The sequence below is a fragment of the Malurus melanocephalus genome, unplaced genomic scaffold, assembly GCF_030028575.1.
Source record: "Malurus melanocephalus ecotype Western Australia unplaced genomic scaffold, MMel_1.1 scaffold_245, whole genome shotgun sequence".
Classification (NCBI taxonomy): Eukaryota; Metazoa; Chordata; class Aves; order Passeriformes; family Maluridae; genus Malurus; species Malurus melanocephalus.
Genome location: NW_026623477.1, coordinates 937,913 through 957,306, shown reverse-complemented (window position 1 = coordinate 957,306; position 19,394 = coordinate 937,913). Strand labels below are relative to the sequence as shown.

Here is a 19,394-nt window from a genome sequence, read left to right as displayed (position 1 = left end):
GTTGGGGTTTGTTTCTTTCCCAAACCTAGTCTTTTCTTAAAGTCAGCACACAGGGAAAAAAGAGAGGCACCTTTCTCCTCACTGTCTGCTCTCYATTCACACAAGCAATTGTTGTAGCAGGGTGCAGGCATCCCTTGTCAGACTCTCACACCTCGTATCTCCGAGACTCTCTAGGCAGAAAGCTGACAGCATCATTTTCCATGAGGCAAAGGCYGGCCTCTGCTTCTTGGCTGTCTCCTGGGACATTTACAGCTGTGCAGAGTTGTTGCCAAAGCACAGCAAAGCCTTGATGCCAGCTCCTCTCACTCCAACCACTATGCAATACTTTATCRTGGAAGTCTCTAAAGGGAATTAAGCACAAATGGGATGTCAAACACTGCAGCARGGATTACTCACCTGCTTAAAACTAGGCTGTTGTTTACTTTCTTTGCTTAGTCAGCACCTAAGTCCTTGCACTGCCGTTAGTAATAGCTGTTTTTTGCAGTTTAATAATGCCTGTTAGTTGTATTAAACTTCTAGCAGTGCATTCCCAGGGTGCTCGGTGCTGGGAATGCAAATTTATTCCTGGACTCAATGAAGCCATGGGCAATTGTGTCTTCCAGTGCTCTAGCACGTGTGCGGGAGGGTTCCAGCGGCGGGTCGTRGTGTGCCAGGATGAAAACGGATACACCGCAAATAACTGCGATGAGAAAAGCAAACCCATGGAGCAGAGGTCGTGCGAATCTGGCCCCTGCCCCCAGTGGGCTTATGGCAACTGGGGAGAGGTGAGTGCACCATCCATCCTGGGCTCCCTGCCCAGGGCAAGGCTTTCATTAGCGGGTGGCTGAAAAATGGGAGAAGAGAGGGTGATTGTGGTGACATTTATTAGAMAGATTGGTACTTGAAGGGCAGCCTCTGATAAATGAGTGAAACCAAGCAACTGCTGGGTGGTGTTTTCATTTCCATTTGTCATGGGAAAACTTTCTTTCCAGGCAAAAGTAAGTTTTACAGATTTTTTTTAAGAGAAGCCTAGTTTAACTGAAAACCTTTTTTTTTTAAATAAAATCACTATTCCCTTCTGAAAATTAATCTGAGATGAGCAATTGGAGATGTAAACCTCAAGTATCACATTGAGTTGAATAATATCCTGGTAGAGCAGCATTAACAGCTTTAGGGGGAGAGAAGCTGTAGCAGCTGAAGATCTGTCTGAGGCTCACGAGGGGRATTTCGTTGGAGTGGGTTAGTTGGGAACAGAACTCCCATTGGCTTTTTGAGGTGCTAGTGCTTCGAGCAGCCAGTTGGCAGTGTTTTTGCTGCCCCAGCGGTGATTGCTCTGTCCTCTGCTGATTTGCAGTGCACGAAGCCATGCGGGGCAGGGACACGGACACGGCTGGTGGTGTGCCAGCGCCCTAATGGAGAAAGGTTTACGGATCTGAGCTGTGAAATCCTTGACAAGCCACCAGACAGAGAGCAGTGCAATGTGCAGGACTGTCCTAGAGATGCTGCCTGGAGTGCTGGTCCTTGGAGCTCGGTACGACCATAAACTCTTACTCTTTGTGAACTGTTTTGTAGATATCCCCTAACAACAGATTTAATTTGCTTCAAACCAAGGTGCTAATGCTTCATRTCTTAAAACTGCACTTACAGAGGATTATGTACAATATATTCAAAAYAACACCTGTTCAGGAAGGGCTTACATTAGGGGAGCTTGAGTCCTTTAATTTAAGTGGCACTTTCTGCTAAGTAGCCACCTAGTCCATTTTGTTACACTGTGCAAGTGCTGTGCATTATGAATCTTGGTTATGATTGAGTTTTTGCATATGGACTTAAAGCTGGCATTGAAGCAGTGCCTTTCCATCGGCGTTACATTGTTCTGCTCTTCAATGGTAATACTGCCCTGCACACCTACTGGTTTACCAGTCGTGTGCTCTCTGCCAAAAGCAAGATAACTGGGGAGAATGCGCTAAATGGCATCAATTCCCAGGCATGTACAAGTGTGTATAGATGTGTGTCCACKCACAGACCTATGTAGAAATGTGTGCATTTGCTCTATTCTTATTCCTGTGTATATAGTATGACCGTGATGTACAGTGCAAAGTTACCTGTAAGCTATTCTTGTGCATCTCTCTGGTTCTGGAGAGTGATTGTCTAGCTCAATCTCCAGCTGCTGCTCTATAACTAARCCAGCAAAGGATCAGCAAGGTATGGAAGGCTTAAAACCCTGGGAGYTTCCCAATAACAAAATAGTGTTTGGGGCAGAGGTGTCTTACACTGCTCCTTTGCCGCTGGAGGAGTCTGCTACAGAGATGCTCTTGTGATGGCAGAGCAGCCCTGAACTGTTGGGGTGCTATTTTAGGTGTCACACCTTTTGAAATTCCCCTTGCCAGAGCAGCAACCTCTGCTCTGAATCCTRCACCAAAGCAAGTGCCACCTGAGGTGCTTCTGGAGCACTGGAAAACCGCGGACCTGTCCATTTTGGGGTGGCCTTCAAACAGATGTCAACCTTTATTGTGTATTTTGTTATAAAAGCATTTGAAGACATTTAAAAAAAAAAAATCTGATTCAAAAGCACTTTATAGGAAAAGGAAAAAAAGACCTGTTTTTTAATGCATTGGACTTCCTTAATTATCATGGTTTGAAAAGTCATTTTGCCAAAACTGTTCTCCTTCTGTGGGTGCTTTCAGTAACACGGATGCCTTCASTAACGCTCCTCAATATTTCTATCATACCTCAGTGAGTTCTGCAATAGCCATAAAACTGCTGAACTTGTGTTTATCCGGTGCTTCACCAGTACAGGAGGCAGTGCTATGAAATATTTCATTTGAGGTGCTAACATACCCCTTGTCCCACCGACCTGGCTGGTGCTAAGGATGGGCGAGGTGAGGTAAGCAGAGGTAGCAACGCGTGTGCTGGCCACCCCACAGGATTTGCCAGCTGGGAGGTGCTGCAAGCCTTGGTTTATGTGCCTGACCATTTGCAAGAGCTAAAGGTGTGGACAGTTGTGTTTCATTCTGGTGTCACTCAGCCCCTTCGTGGCTGTTCAGGAGCAGGCTCCAGGGCTGTGCCTGCTCCTCTGTGTTGGAAATGCAGGGRGCAGTCCTCTGGTCTGATTCTGTGTGGTTTTCACCCAGGAAAAATTCCCTTGGCTCCACTCTGTCCTATTAGTCTCAGTGAGCTGTCCTTGCTCACTGTCCTGGGAGCGGGTGGCATGTCTGGCAGACAGGTGGAGGGCAGGGACACCCTGTCCTGCCTGCAGTGTCCCCTCCCAGCTGGCACAGGGTCACAGCCCTGGGGAAGGGGCTGCAGGACTGAGCCCTGTCATTGCCAGAACTGACTGGATTTGTCAGTCTCATTTACCGAGGTGTCCTTGGGCTCTGACGTGGGGGACCCCAGAGATGTTTGAAGACTGAGAAGTATCTATGGGGTCCCCAGGGCTTCATGTCCCTCCAGCAGAACACTCCACGTGTGTGTCTACCTCATGCTACTACTGTAGGTACTAACAGCCAAATTTTTCTTTAGTGTGGTATCACCTGGATTTGCTTTAGCTCTGTCATCGGTTGCAAACATCATTCTGTAGCTGTACATACTTCATCTGTTYGGGATGGAGTGTCACTACCATATTTTTTTGGTCACTTTTGAAACAAGAGTATAGTATTAGCTGAAACTTTTCAGCAGTATGTATTTATGTAAAAGTGTATTTATTTTTCTGATATTGTTATTTAATTTTATATAAATATTGCATACATTTATGATGTTTAATGTTAATGTTGAACAGTGAAAATTAAAGACAAGTAGAATGTAATCATAAATGAATTTGTATAATGATTTCTTGAGTCTTTTGCTAAATTCAGATCATATACTTAGTTTTGGTAACTTTTGCTAAATTTTTTGAAACGGTTCTGCAATGTTCCATTTTTTAACTGGCTTTTTTTTACTCACTTTGTTTTCCAACAGAAAGTGTCATTCTCAATGATTAAACAAACACAGTTAAAAGTGTATGATTTACAAAGTTTGGATAACTAATTTCTTGCAATCATCTGACTGGCTTAGTGTTACTCAAGTTTCAGTGAAATTAGTACTATAAAWTACATACAAATTAAAGCAGAGAGAGTCTGAAGCATCCAACCCACAGTCCTCGGGCAGAATTCCACTGGGATTTTWTACAGTAAACAAGTGATCTTTATCTGGCTGGTTAAATCCAGGTTTGGAAGAGATAATTAAATGAATAAATGGATTGTGTGTGTAAATGATAATTTTACAACAGGAGACTGGTGAGATGTCTTGTCATTATGATGCCTGTTCAAAGAGGGCTAAGAGAAGGTGACACTTTTATTTCCTTGCTTATTTAAGAACATGTATTTGCACACTGCAGAATTGTACACCATGTGATAGACCTGACCTTTTTATTAAAACCATGTTAGAAAACTTGCACAGACTGTCACCAGATTACAGAGAGTGTTTTTTCTCTTCTGAATGCTTTATGGTATGAATGCAGATCTCCATACACACTCTCGAATCCCGAGAGGAAATCTTGCCATGTTCCCCAGAATGAGGGAGATGTTCACCATGAGAATTACCCAYGGCTTCTCTTAAAACCCAAGGTTTGGTTTTAATAAATATACCCATATATATACCACATATATAAAATACATGCATAACTTCCCTTAAARCACTTGTCTTGGAGCACATTTGCTCCTTGCAATAATCTCTGATATTTTGAGTTTCCCTTAATATCCAGGTATATCCTGATACAATTCATGAATAATGTTAAATTAACTTGTTTTGGGTTGCTCATTCTTTCAGARTTAGGAAATGGGCACACATAAGGTAAAACAATTACATCTCACAGTACCCTGGTTCAGTTGGGTARGTCATTTGGGCTTCACTGCATAGGGCAGTGATCATTTGACTTTGTACTCTGGGAAATGTGCAGGTGGGGTTCAGCTTTTTTTTGGGTTTTGTTTGCTTTTTTTAGAAAAGCTATTATRATTTTAAAAGTAGTCTGCTTTGCCAAGTACTTTTCACTCTTGAGTATCTGAAGTTTGAGATGCTGGTGCAGTGGTTGTGTAGCTCTCAGTGCCTGAAGAACAGCATTTTGTGCTTCCCAGCTCTGTATCCTGTAGGCAGAGGTGCTGGTGTCAGAGTGTTGGAGAGCCTTTTGCTGTAATGGAGAATCAGAAGCTCGTTGTAAAATAATKAAAATATTAACTGGCTAAGCTCCAAACTGTTGTTTTGGATGAGAATTCAGGTTTGGACTAGGACAGCATTGGTTTAGTCCCTTGGCAGGAAGCTGGTGACACTGATGGCTTTGCAGGGCCCTTTTGCTGCACACAGACACAGAGCAGTAAAGGGGCTCTGAACTGGGTGGAAAGTGCAACAACTGCCTGGCCAACATCTGTGTCAGGCAGCTGGTGCTCAGGAATTTTAATCTTAAAATTAGTGTCAGTGGAAACTTTGGGTTATTTGTATTTAATTCTGTCAAAGRCCCAACATGTTGTTTACAAAATGCCTTCCCCATACAGCTGGCTGAAAATAGGCTGTTCAACAGCAATATTCTCTGTGTCAGTGTTCTGATAATGTTCTTAGCAGGCAGGATGTCAGGTCTTGCTAAGGCAGAARTGATAACCAGGGACAGATTTGGTTGCAAGTGTATATAACTGCTGGTTTTCCTCCTTTGCTCTACAGAAAATGWATTTGCTGTGACAGCAGCATTACTGAGCTGCTGTTGGGGTTTTGTTTGAAGAGTTTCAGCCTGTTGCTCCTGAGGTAGTGGTGATGGATGCTCATGCATCTCCCTCCTCACCTCAGTGCCCACAGCTGGTGGCTCCAAGGCAATCACAGGTGGGAAAAGCCAGTGGTACCCAGTGCCCAGTAGAGGAACATCTTTTTTTATATCTTTTTATGCTAAAATCTCCAGGTTTTATTTTCCTTTCCTTTTATTTTTATTTTTTGCCTACTGTCACCATCTTTCCCTGCTACCTCTGTTTCTCCTTAAATAAGAAAGAACTATACTGACATATTTTTGTTACCATTCTCTTGTCTCCTGTTTGCTAGTGTTGATGCTCCATTAGCAGGAGAACAGCCATGGAAACCCATCAGGTACACCCTGCAGGTGAGGGACCACCCTGAGCCACTGTGTGTTTAACACTGAGCCAGCATTTTTAGTGATTTTCTGGATTGTTTCCACACAGGACTGATTTCCTTCAAATTAAAGCTCAGCTGTTTCAATCTGCTCTCCCCCTTGCAGGGCCCCGTTGGTCTTTACTCCCCTCATGTGCTTTTAGTCTGATGGAGAAGTAAAAGGGCTGGCCAGCAATGTCCCTTCTAACCTCCCAAATCTGGTGACTGGGAAAGTYGTGGGAAATACTGGGGAAGTACCAGGGAAATGAGCTGCAGAAAATCTCATCTGCTGTCCTTCACCAGCCTCTCCTGTTGCCACTGCCAGAGCAGACAGGAGCTGAGCCAGTGGTCAGACTCACAAAGTTTATTTCCAGGTATTCTTTGCCCCCAGACAGTGCATCTTTTACCCAAGTTCCTCAATGCACTTTCCCACTCAGCGCAGGTAACTCCATCAGTATTCACTGATGTTTCTTACCCTGAAGCCTAACCCATGCTTATRTCCCAACTTAATGCAAAATGCCTCTCTCCTCCCAAAGAGCAGTGTCTGTTTTGCTGCATTTGGTGTGCCTCTGTGGTTGCCTTTTTACACCTCTTCTCCTACACGTGTTCTCAATAAAAGGTCATTTCCTAGGCCTGAACTCAAACAAGAAGTGGGCAGGCTGCTGTTCAGCAATAACTGGCTCAGTTTTTGTGTCATAAGTGGCCCGTCCCTGGCTACTGATCCCATAAAGCCTGTAGACCTCCTGCACATCTGCACATGCCCAGAAGAAATAAAGCAATAAATAAAAAGGCAATTGCTGGTAATATTTATCTCCCAAAGTGCTGGCTCTGAGTGCAGGAATGCCTTACACTGCAGGGGACACATTGGARCAGTTACACGCTTTCAGGGATAAGCTGTGAAATGCAGCATCTTCAGGCAGATCCCTGAGCTGGGCTTTGGGAGGTCTGCCTGCAGTTTTGCCCAGAGTCACACTATACCCCACACTGCAATCATTGCTGTTGCTCACATCCTGGGGATTTAGAAACAAGGACATATAACGATGAGGGACACTGAGCACGAAGAGATTTACTGTGTTTCTAACTTTCCCAGTGACTGATTTGAGCAGTTATTAAGAAAAAATGATGTAGTCAATCCTGTTCCAAAGGCACTTAATGCTCTATTCATATTTTAATTTTACTAGCTCACAGGGGAGGTGAGTGAGCCAACAGCAAGGATGAAAATCTGTCTGATGCCCAAGACCATATGCAGGATGACAGTATTTATCCCACGTGCATTAAGCTAAGATTTTTCTTTATAAAATGGGGGAGTAAGCAGAAGCCCAATGCTCCTACAACCCCCCAGTGTGATGCACACCTGTGAAACAGGGCTGACGTTCCTTGGAGAGCCCTTTCCTTTGTGTTTCACTCCATCCAACATGGATAATTCCTATTCCAGAATAGAATACCTAAATGGCATTACAATACCACTGTTCACTAAAAATATGAAGTGTCAGTTAGCTGAGGCRCCTTGCTGCTTCAATTGGTACTCTCCTGAAAGTGCCACAGCATGGAAAATAGACTTCATCAGTMCCTTCCACATCCCACTGCATCAGTGTCCTTGGGCAGCTCATACATCTTCTCCTAATTTGGGGAAATGCCATCTAATGCCTCCCTCCCTGGAGAGACCTGCAGTGGCTGTATGGGGCTTTTGCTTGTTTGTTGTTCAAGGTAAAAAGTGTGGAGCAGGGCAGGGACACAGCTTTTAGGAGAGCTCTGTGTGCTCACAGCCCTGCTGATTTCTGTGTCTGGTGAAGGTTTTGTACATGGTGTGACAACAGGGCAGGGGAAAGAGGGAGAAGGTGCTGCTTTCTACCTGGATGCTGCACATGAGGAGATGCCTGGCTTCTCCTGCTGCTTACCCATTTTTTTTCCCATATATTTTGTGAGGTTTCCCAGCTTGGGRAAATTATTGCACTGACTTGGGCACTCAGGGCCTTAAATCTTGCAGGAGTTAAAGAACCCATGAGCATCCTTTCCYCTGGGCAATTTGTGCTGAAGCAATGGGCTCCAGAAACACCAGCTCTTTCTTCTGCTGCAGCAACACATCAAATTGGACCCTTTTCTCTGAGAAATTTTCCTCCATTTTTTTTCTGTTGCTTTTTGGGGTTTTCTTAATGTACTGTAAGACATCATCTGAGATCACTCAACAGCCCCTGTAGCTGAGTTTGGTGGTGACAAGGTGAAGATTTAGTGGATTTTTTCTTGTCTCCCTTCTGCAAATAATGGCTTGGGAAGCCCTGTGCCTCTGCTCCAAGCTGAGAGCAGAGCCTCTGGAGGATGGAGACCCTGCAGGCATTGCAGAGACAGGCCAGGACAGCATGGATGTTCCCTCTCACCTGTGCCTGGGGCAGGGAGAGCTCCTTGGGGACACTGGGGGCTGCCCTGAGCTCAGGACGCTTCCGCAGGGGCTCTGGACAATGCTCACAAAGACTTTTCCAAAGTCCCTAAGTTCATGCCTTTTTTTAGTCATCCCCTTTCTCTGGGAACTCAGCATGGATTAAACATTTCTAAAGCCTCCTTCAAACTGCAGTGCAGTGCTTTAGTGTGCTTTGCTCAGCTTTCTGTCCATTTGCCCTCCCTTGAATGCAGAGACCCCTCTTCCTTTTCACATGTACAAAAATCACACGTGTTTTCTGGTCATGTACCAGATCATACACCATGATCACCATCAATCATTGTGATCATACACTCTCAGCACCCATGTGCCTTAAGTTATTGCTCCTTAGTTTGTCAGGAAAGAAAAGCCAAGCTGGGTGACTCCTGCCCTGAACATGTGTCACCACCCCATAGTCACAGATTTCTCACTGTGCCATTGCAGYCAGGCATGAGACAGTGCTAAAACATATCAGTGGGAGGAACAGGGCTTCAGAGCAGCAACAAGTATTTTCTAAATATCTCCTGCTATGCTGCAGCCTTGTTTTCAGGCTGTCTCACTTAAGTCAAGGGAGTTACCTGCTGAAATACCTTGCTGTTGTGAAGCTAATTTGGTTTAGATACCACAGAGCCTCTGTTGCTGGACAGCACAGAAAGGTTCTGGCATTTTAGGACTCCTAGTAAAGCTTCAGCAGGTGAGGAAGGATCCAGGCTTTCCTTGGTGCTGTGTCTGTTGATGTCCTTTGTGCTCAAGAGACTTCAGAGGTACAGAAGTCACAGGGATGTGGTTTTAGTATTTAACAGCCGCAGTGTATATGGCAGTAAAAGGTGATATAGACTAATAGGATGCTGAGAAGTAACTATGAGGGTGCATAGTCGGGCTCTGCTTGTAGTTAGAGAAGTTTTCTGACATCCAGGAGCATGGCCTTCATGGAAAATGGGTAAAGCWTTGGAGGGCACTTTGCTTTTCTGCTTTATTTCATCCAGCACATTTTGTCTCAGATTGTTGGAAAGGATGAACCAGGGCTTACTTACGTCTGCTGACTTTCCACAAAATCCTTAATGTGGGGAAATCTAAATCTAGAGGGATTGATTTTAATTTCCTCCAAAAAGTTGCTCCTGGCAGAATCTGATAAAGCCATTTTTAGTCTAATCCTTCCCAGCCCTGCCCTTGGTGAGCTATCAGAGCATACCTATCTTTGGGAATTCACTTGGTGATCACCACAGCTTGCATTCATTATCTCAAATACCTCCCAAATAGTCGCTGTTGTATGGTGGGTCTGGAAAGTGGTCTGACAGCATTTTCTGCAGCTTTTCACTTCTGGGGGAGAGTGTTCCCAGCTTCTTGCTGGGGTATGCCTTTCTGCCCTTTGTGGAATTGCTCCTTCAATGCAGAGTTTACAAGGAGTAGTAATTCCATTTCTTCTTGACTGCTCTGTGCTGCTTCTTTCTTCTCAGCAAGATTTGTTCATTTGTGCCCAGGGCTGTTGATTCCTCTTGGTGCTGGACTGATCTTGCTCCCAGGAATTCATCAGAAATTTTGTACGTATTTTTAAGAGTTTTTGAACATATTCTGTTTTTTTCCTGCTGCCAGCCCAGTGAATCAAGTAGCAGCCTTTCTATTTTACAGAGGTCTGAATGAACCCTCATCTTCCAAACGATCAGACCAGGAAATGCAGAAAGGGTTATTTWAAAGCAATTTGCATGTACTTGGTAAAACAGAATGATCTCTGTCATTCCTGAACTCTGAAACAGAAAACAAATTTTTTTTGCGGAAACAAAAACACAAGGAGAGCAGAGCAAGGCATTGCAGGAGAYGTTCAGCATCGTGTTCTGATCTTTATGGAAACAGTTGATATGGATATATTTTTGTTGTATTTATTTAAACATTTTTCCTTGCATTTATTTAATCTAGGCAGTATATTTATTTGAAAATATCAGCAGCATGCCAATCTCCAGTTCTTGGCATGTTAACAACACTAATCATGCAATAAACATAAACCCCCTAAATCTGTGCTAAATGCTTTGATCCTAATGCTGTTGGGGAAGTCCTTTTGCTTTTGTTCTCCATGTAAAGTACCAGGTGTGACTTGGTGSGTTTAGGAGATAATAAAGATAATAACAGGAGGAAGGTTTGCTAAAGTTTCAGAGCCATGGCTATAGCTGATTTTTTAAAATACTATTTCTCTATTATTTTATGTGCCACAAACATTTTGGTGTTTTTTTACAGAAACACAACARTGTGTTGTTTTCACACCCTCCTGCATGCCTGGCTGTCCTCTGAGGTTCATCCAGRGGTGCTGTTTGGTTCTGTGCCACAATCACTCTGCAAACTTTCAGAGCAATGTTTTCCTGCACTTGAGCAGAGGCAGAGRCAGGTTGACCATGGGTATGCACATGTGCATGTGATCCTTGACTCTAGGAAGCTGGTTACTGAAAAAATTCCATACAATACCTGGCTGCACCTTCAGAGCTGGCTCAGAGGTGCTTAAAACCAGTACAGGTTTTTCTGTTGATTCAGAGAGCCTTGGATAAGGTGAGGATGTTATTCCAGAAAGAAAACATCTGTTCCCAGTACTTGGAAGCATTTTCTGTGAGGTGTGTGGGAAAGGAGCAAAGACAAGAAAACAAAGAATGTGAAGACAGTGTTTTGGTCAAATGTTTTGAGGAAGGCAAGGTCAAAGCTTACCTCATAGTGTTCTTGGTAGGTACCATAACAGCAAGCAGCATTTGCAGCCTGTTAATGAAAYGCAAAGTTTCTCCAGGGTCCAAAATAAAGGATGAGGCTGATGGTGGGAGTTGGGTATAGCACTTCCTTGACTCACATGTGATGCAGCCACTATTAAATTATGCTTTGCATGTGGCTCACATATGCTCAAAAATCTATGTGCCAGATAAAAGTTGAATACCTGAGATGAATTAAATGGCAGTTATTAAGTAGACTCTTTGCAAAGGAATTTTCAGTCTCTGATACTTGGTTACATTAGATTATCCAACCTTTCTTTTCTGTCAGTGCAAATGAGATCATAACTCAAGTCTGCATGAAAGCAAACGGGTGGTTTAGATCTGAAAATRCACAGCTGCCTAACTTTGATTTATATTAAAGGCAGACATAGACATGATTAATACCAGCATCTTGGGAATTACATTTRAGTATTAACAAAATTAGGCAAATTATGCCTCAACCTCTGAGTGCACCGAGGTTTGCACGCAGATTTGTTGTTTGATCACGGGATCACCAGATAAATGTCAGAATCAGGCTCCATGCCAAACTTAAGCATTTTGTAGAAGGGGAATAATAATTTTGAAAATAACTAGTACCAAATTATTCGTGAAATCACCTATTTCTCAACCAGCTTCAGGTCCCCAGAAATATGCTTGCATTGTCACACAACATGGTTGGTCTTACTTTGGGATAAGTAGTGGGATCCAATGTATTTTTTAACTTAAGGATGCTCTGGGCTGTAGCAGCTCGGGATGTGARGCATGAGAGAGTCCTGATCAATGCTATAAATTTACTCTTTAGCTTTGGCTGTCACAGTAGAGTRGCATAACCTGCATGGAGAGTGTTTACTGAGGAGCACTTGAATTTTTGCTTAAGTGGCAAGTGTYGGTGTTTAGTCCAAACACAGTAAATGGATGAAAGTATTAGAAGTTTGCAACTGGATTTTGTAGGATGTGACATTTCTGTCTTGCTGCTGACATTCATTGCCTGGGGAAAGAAGTAGAGAGAATGAAAAAATGAACTTCTGATGAAATTTGAAGTCTTATAAAAATAGGGTAGCATTAGCTTGATCTTTCTTCTATTGATGCTAAAGAAAAAAAGTGAAATTTATGGATCTGCTAACTGGTGGAAGTTTTATTATATTGCAAGGGGCAGCATTTCCTCTGTTTTTCAGTGCAAGGTTGAATGTTGCTCGTTGGGATTTTTGGCCTGTCTTCGAATTGGATGTGGGCTCAGGAAAACTCAGAGGCAGATATCTCTGCTCAGCCTTCCAGAGGAGCATCATTAATGGCACTTAAACCTGTTGATCACTGGGAACTCAGTGATCTTTTGTCATTCTGTAATACCCTTGCAGCAGGAAAACAACCTTTTTCAAGGCACATCMGAGTCTGGTTTTAGGATCTACATTAATTTCTCACCACATTGGTCTGAAGTTTTCCATTTAGGAGCAAGTTACTACTCTCTGGGTGGTTTTTCGTGGGCTGAATGAGCTGTAAGTAGGGCTGTAATATAAAATATTCACCGGTGTCAATGTATATGCCAATTTCTATTTTAGTGATTCTTCTAGAGCTGCTATATGTATACATTTTTAAGGTTTCAAATATATTTATAGGTTGGGAAAAGCTCAAGCTGTAATCTATTTCTTGGAAAATATACTGATGCACTGGCTCCAAAATGAAGGTCAAAGCCTCATTTCTGTATGTTTCCTCCATTCTGAAAAGAAAACAGAACATTTTATATGGAGAGATGGTTAAAACAGTGTGCTTGCACTCAGGGATTAAACCAGTATGCTTATGACATAGCATGTAATGAAGAAATTGAAGCTGATTCTCTGGGTGCATCATGCTGAGTAAGAGGCTTGTTCTACACSAAACTGTCATATTAAATTCTTGTCGTGATTCCAGGCCCCTTTGATTCCTAAATCTTTTGGAGGAGACTAATCTGAAATCAAAGTGAAGTTGCTTGGGGTTTGCATGCCAGAAGTGGTCACATTTGAAAAAGTTCAGTGAACCTGCAGAGGGAGGTTGAAATTAGTTGCTTCACTACARAGCTTGCAGCTAACATACCTGCTGGTTTGCTTTTTGCTTTGATTCTCCAGGCTCTGCCTTCTTGCCACCTTCTGAGTTGTTTTCAAAATGCATAAATCTTAAGGATGAGCATGTCCTGGTTTCAGTCTGTTTAGTGAAGAAAAAAAAAAAGTCAGACTGCACTGATAAAACAAACATGAGCTTTTGTACCAAGGACATGAAAATGCTGCACTTTTCTGCCCTGTCCTTTGTGCAGTTATTTCTCTCTGTGAAGGTGCAGAGCACACTTTACCCTCCAGATTTACCAATATTTGACATCCCTTTGTACCGAGGTAAATGGAAATGGTTCCTTTCAAGTTCTTCTAAGTAGATACTGAGGACTCCTGCCTTGATCCCTGTAAGATGACTCTGCTCCTTTGAAACCACTGGAGCAATGCCAGGAATCCAGCCTGTTATCCCTGCTGAATGTCAGCTGTTTTCTCTATTTTGATACTGGCATTTTTGGGGCTTTGACCAAGAATATCATGCAATATTAAGTGCCTGCACTTGCCTCAAGCTTTRTGTAGCCTGTTGGGGACCTGGGGAGCTGCTTTTTGGTCCAGCTAAAAAGAAAATGCCCTGGGTAGCCATGGCCCCTGTATGAGTGTGAAAGCTGATCTGTTGTTACTTTATATTTACAGTGTTCTGTCTCCTGTGGAAGGGGCCAAAAGCACCGCAGTGTGTACTGTTTGTCAAAGGAAGGGAGGCATGTAGAAGAAGAGTATTGTAAACATCTTGCTAAGCCCAACGTGCAAAAGAAATGCAGAGGGGGCAGATGTCCGAAGTGGAAAGCAGGAGATTGGGGACAGGTGAGACATGTTGTGTACTCGTTTTCACCCTTTGGTATTTTTCCTCCCATCAAATTGGTTAGAGCCTGGTTTTCCAATCTCTTCTGTCCTCATGAATTATTCAGGGAWAAAAGTTTTGGGCCGGATCCTGGTGTAAAACAATTCAGCTTCATGGACAGCAGTGGAGAAGCACTGATTTGTACCAGCTGAAAACATGGCAGCWTGCTTTTAGTGTCTATCTGAAAGCAAATTCCATGTTGTATATTTTAAGTTACTGCTAGAAACATCATTAGTATATAACATTAACGAGAATCTACTATTTATTAATGTTTTTAATAAGATTTAAATATCATATCTCAAGCAAAATCTTCCTTAGTTTTGAGAGATCTGCAACTAAATTTATTATCAGCTTCCTGGGAAAGCCTAAAGAATAATCAGAGCTCTTCTTTAAAACTGTTTTTCACTAGTTTTGTTTTTTAACAAAGTCATTGCTTGATTTTCCCTCATTAAAAAGTCAGACAGTGATGCATAGAGCAGAGGCTGCTGGAAATGAGAAAATACTTGGAGTTATTAAACATCTTGCTTGCTGAAARCATACCTTGAATCCTTTTTTCCCTGAAAATAATGTCTTTGTCATCACCTTGAATCTGCTGCATCACATTTTTAACTCTGAACCTTGCTTTTCCTTCTACCTCRTTAGTGTGCTAATCAGCAGAATTATTGAAAATCCAAGACTAAATGAACTGTTAACTTGTAAAACATCGTGTTCCCTTGCGCTCTCTCTTCCAAATTTAGGTACAAAACACCCRTATTCCAGTTCCCTGAAAGACAAACCATTAACATTGCTGCGGGCATGCGTGCAAAYGTTAGGACTAGGACAGCATGCTGTTGATTAATGTCCACTAATAAAAAGGACAATAAACCCATTAATGCTCTATGATTGTTTTCAGGCTTGTATTGTTTTGGGTTTTTTTTTTAATCCTTACCTTTGGATTGACAGATAGGAGTATTTGCCATTATGTGGGTAAAGGACTGAATGTTCATTTATTCACCATGGAGGTTCAGTTACTGAGGTCTTTACCTGAGGATGGGAGCATCCAGCCTGTGAAATCCACAGCACTGCTCCCATACCAGAAATTAAGTCAATATTATTACCTTTATTACCTTCAGGATTGAAACCTCAATTTTGTCCAGGAGCCAGACTGAAATGRAATGCGAGGCCATTAAACAGTCTTGTGGTATCCAATTTGCACCTTATTTAAAGCGACTGCTCCTGAAAGCAATTTTTTACAGCTAATAGTTGTAAACATAATAACGTAATGGTCTGTCGATTGCATTAAAATACACTAATATTAATTGATAAAAGTAAGTGGTTTAAAATTCCCAGCTTTCCACTGCATGATGGGTGTTCATTTTACGCAACTGGGGAAAGGAACCCAGGTTAATAGGAGGATGAGGTGATTTATGGCCTGGGGTAATCTCTTATGACTGAGCAATTAAGGAATATTTGTATGCTAATGATAAGGATAGGCTTTTCCAGGAGTAGCTCCTCAGCCCAGGTTCCAGATGCTGGATGTGCTCAGCCTGTCAGTATCTTGCTTGGGGAAAAAGTAAAGGGGTAGAAACACTTTTTCTACAATATCAAATTKGGCTTTTTAAAGCCCTTTGAAATGCTGCTGTGACATGGAACTCTGAGCCTCACCGGTGCTGGCAGAATTATTTTGCCTGTGACAGATGAAGAGTTGGGGCTGGACAGGTTTGGAGTTGTGGCCCTTAGTCCCTTGGAAGGGGTGTTCAGGGCTTGTCCAGAGATTTCATGCCTTGGAGCCTGGAATTAGGTGCTGAACTTCTCATTAAACCATGAAACAGGCAGGGGTTTGGTGCTCTGAATACTCAGAAGGTGAGGGTATAAATTGAGCACAAAAACTCCGTGTCGCTTTCCCTATCACCAGTGCTGCTGTTGCAAATAGGAACCATGAKCAGTTTATACTCAGGTATTATCCAAGAGAACCCAAACTTTCTGCAGGTTTAATTGCCTCAGAAAGTTAATCCCATAGCTGAGCTGATGCAAGCTGGCTGTATTTTCTCTGAATAAACCAGCAAAATGAGATATAAGGCAAGGTTTTCCCATAAAAGTGCATGTTTGTGTCACCATATATGCACAGGACCTGTTGCAYCTACTTTTAGGTGTTGGGGTCTTTWGCCTTCTGGAAAATAGAATTCTTCAGAAAATGAGGATTGAAAAATACAGAAATGGTTAAAAATTAATCCCAAACAGACAGTGGTTGTGCTGCTCCTTCACACCCAGGTTTTTTTCTCTTTGGATGTTTTGTATTCAGAGGGTGGTTAATTCTTTCCTGGATTGTTATGAACCCACTTCCCCGCAGCAAAGCATTTTTAATATATCTGTAATAATCAAAAATAAAGAAAAAAGGCTTTTTCTTCAAGGTTTAAATGTGCTTATGTCTGCACCAAAATGTGAGTTTTAATGTGTTTGCTTCTTCCAAGTGGTGTCAATTATGGCCGTTTACCTTTCACTTAACATAAATACCAGTATTTATTCTGCTGTCTGGTATTTGCATACTTCAGTTACAGGCTGAAGTCCAGYCCTATCTAAAAAGGCAGGTAGAGCATCAGGCAGAGCTGGCACAGCCCAGGGACCATCCTCTCCCCAAACCCTGGTGTCACAGATAGCACAGCCCCCCATGAAAAAGCCACAGTGCTCCTTTATCCATACCTGGCCATGTGCTTGTTATGTTGGTGATAAATGCAACCCATAAAGTATCTTGGAGCATGGTGAGCATCCTGGTGTGTATGTTTCTCCAAGTTTGTGCCTTTATTCAGGTTAAGAATCCCCTATGGAATGTGTAGGACAAAGAGCACCGTTAATCCCAGGGAAGCAGCAGCATATGGGAAGCATTTGCAACACCAGTGACAAAAAAAATCTCACTGCTACACAAAAATACTCCCACCCTCCTATGAATATCTGAAGCTAGACAAATATTCACAGTCAGCTTTTCTCTGATTCTCTCGACTTTATAGGGCATTTGGATAGTAARGCAAAGAGCATTATGGAAGAACACTCTGCAGAAAAGGGAATTGCTTCCCTATTAGGCACCACTTAATTCCCTACTTTAAGAAGGCTCATTTTTATGGGAATTGCAATAACAGGTTATGAATTTGTTTTCTTAGTTCCTGATGTATTAATAAGGTTGCTTATACTAGTTGTTAATTCAGCTGTGTTTTCAATACGTACTTTTAATTTTTACATGCTTCCTTCTATAAATGCAAATTCTCTTTATCCCAAATCTATATTTTATACTTTAGGGTCTAGCCAGGAGGAATCTGTACCAGAGGAATGTTAAGTACTGCTAAACATATTTGTGTGCAGTCATAACACTAAGAAATGTTGCGTGAAAGAAAAAAATAAGCTGTCAATAGTATTGCAGTATAGATAATAATTTAAAGRTGTTTGAGAAACAGAGAAATTCAGGCATTTGTTGCTTTGCCTTGAAGGTGGGAGAAATGTGCCCACAGTGTAATGAAGGAAATGTGAAATGCAGTTAATTTCAGAAAGACATTTGTTTTCACAAACTCTGTTCCCTGCCTCGGTGCATGTGCATGTTTAGATGCATGCTGAAAGAAATCCCAGCTGTATCACACCTTTCCCTCTCTACAGCTACAAACTTTGTTCTATACAGTCCAAGTTGTCTTTTAATTAAAGTCCACTCTGTTTGTGGCATTTGATGCATTTCAAATTATTACTTTTTTGAACCTGTGCCTGAGAAGCAATACTCAGAGCAATACTCAGAGCAATACTTAGAGCCCAGCCGCCTCTGGCATGTCAAGATGGTTTAACAGTGCCGCTGTTTTGCAATAAAAGGCGGTTTTGCAATAAAAATCCTGACCCCACTGAAACCATCAGAAAAAAATCCCACTGGCTTCAGATTCCCAATTTTCCCTCGTGCAATAGAAAACCTCACCTGGAAGTTTGATAGAGCATCGCTCTCGATACCACAGAGCCCAGAGCAGAGAGGGAACCCCCCGAACTGCCCACGGTGGGTGTGATGGGGAGCTCCACTCACCTTGTGTCCCTTTGCAGTGCTCCGTGTCCTGCGGCCGGGGTGTCCAGCGCCGCTCCGTGCACTGCCACAGCGGCTCCCCGAAGGCAGCCGAGGAGGCCGAGTGTGACCCGGCCGGCCGGCCACCTCCACAGCGGGACTGTCACCTCCCTGAGTGCCCCACGCACCGCTGGGCGGCAGGAGAATGGCAGGCGGTAAGAGGGGACCCCCTTCACCCCGCCCTGGGGTCAYGGCTCCGGTGCTCTCCTGTGCTCTCAGCCGTGGATGATGCTGGATGCCGCAGCCGGGCAGCGCTGCCGGAGGGTCGGGGTGTTGGGGTTGCAACCTTGCAAAAAAAAAGAAAAAGAAAAGAAAAAAGAAGCAGAGGGAAGGCTCATGCATGCTGGCTGGAAGGGGGAACGGAGAAATGCCTCCGTAGGGTTAATTTATTGCTTCGTGCTGCCCTGTGTTTGGCTGGGACCTATGCAAATATTGAGCAGGTTTTGGGTTGGGCGGATTTGGGTCTTTTCCAGGAGACAGAGCCCTGCAGTGCTGCTCCAGCCTGAGCCCCGTGCCTGGAGGAATTAGGGAGCGGTGATAATTCCCTCTTTGCTGCCCCATTACCCCAGCTCCATCTGACATCCCTCTCCTTTCACTGAGYTCCTGGTCTGTGCTCTTTTATCAAGCCATGAGCAGAACTGGGATCAAGTCTGCCATGGGAGATGCTGCTTTTCTGAATGACCAGGAATGGTCATTTTTTTTGAATGATCGGGATCAGTCCCCATCAAAAGCAGCTCTTGAGACTGAAGCTGAGGATAAAGCTCCTGCCCCAGTGGTTCAGAGAGTGACTCCAACTCTCCTGCAGTGTGGGCAAGGGGTGCTCTTTAGGCTGCTGGGTGATAGGAGGACAGGGGAACTCTGAGCAGGAGGAGCCCTCTCCTGCACTGCCAAGAGAGTCAACCTTCAAGTGTACAGCAGGTTTTGGCAGAGACAGTTCAGACCAGGCATCAAAATTATTCTTTTCACTCTGGTTTTGCTCCATTTTTAGCTCCTGCCTGTGGTACCTCAGCCTGACGTGAGCAGAACACACAAGTTTAGCTTCATTTCCCCAGTCTCAGCAGTGCTGGGAAGTTGGGTTTATAATCCTGTGTAACCCAGCCACGAGTGCAGGAGGGAGCTCAGCCCTTTCCCAGCTGCTTCCCAGCACACAGGGAGGTGTAATGGGAAGCAGCAGGAGGCAGAG

General features: G+C 43.3%; 1 protein-coding gene across 5 annotated transcripts in view; it reads left to right on the top strand.

Moving 5' to 3' along the window:
* Nucleotides 1–19,394, top strand: part of ADAMTS9 (ADAM metallopeptidase with thrombospondin type 1 motif 9) — a 78,365-nt gene that overhangs the window by 42,084 nt on the left and 16,887 nt on the right. For all 5 annotated transcript variants that reach the window (XM_057375322.1, XM_057375321.1, XM_057375323.1 and 2 more), the window contains exons 27-30: nucleotides 603–764; nucleotides 1,334–1,510; nucleotides 13,944–14,111; nucleotides 18,193–18,366. In XM_057375322.1, coding sequence (XP_057231305.1) covers nucleotides 603–764; nucleotides 1,334–1,510; nucleotides 13,944–14,111; nucleotides 18,193–18,366 — 681 coding nt within the window. The remainder of the gene's footprint in view (nucleotides 1–602; nucleotides 765–1,333; nucleotides 1,511–13,943; nucleotides 14,112–18,192; nucleotides 18,367–19,394) is intronic.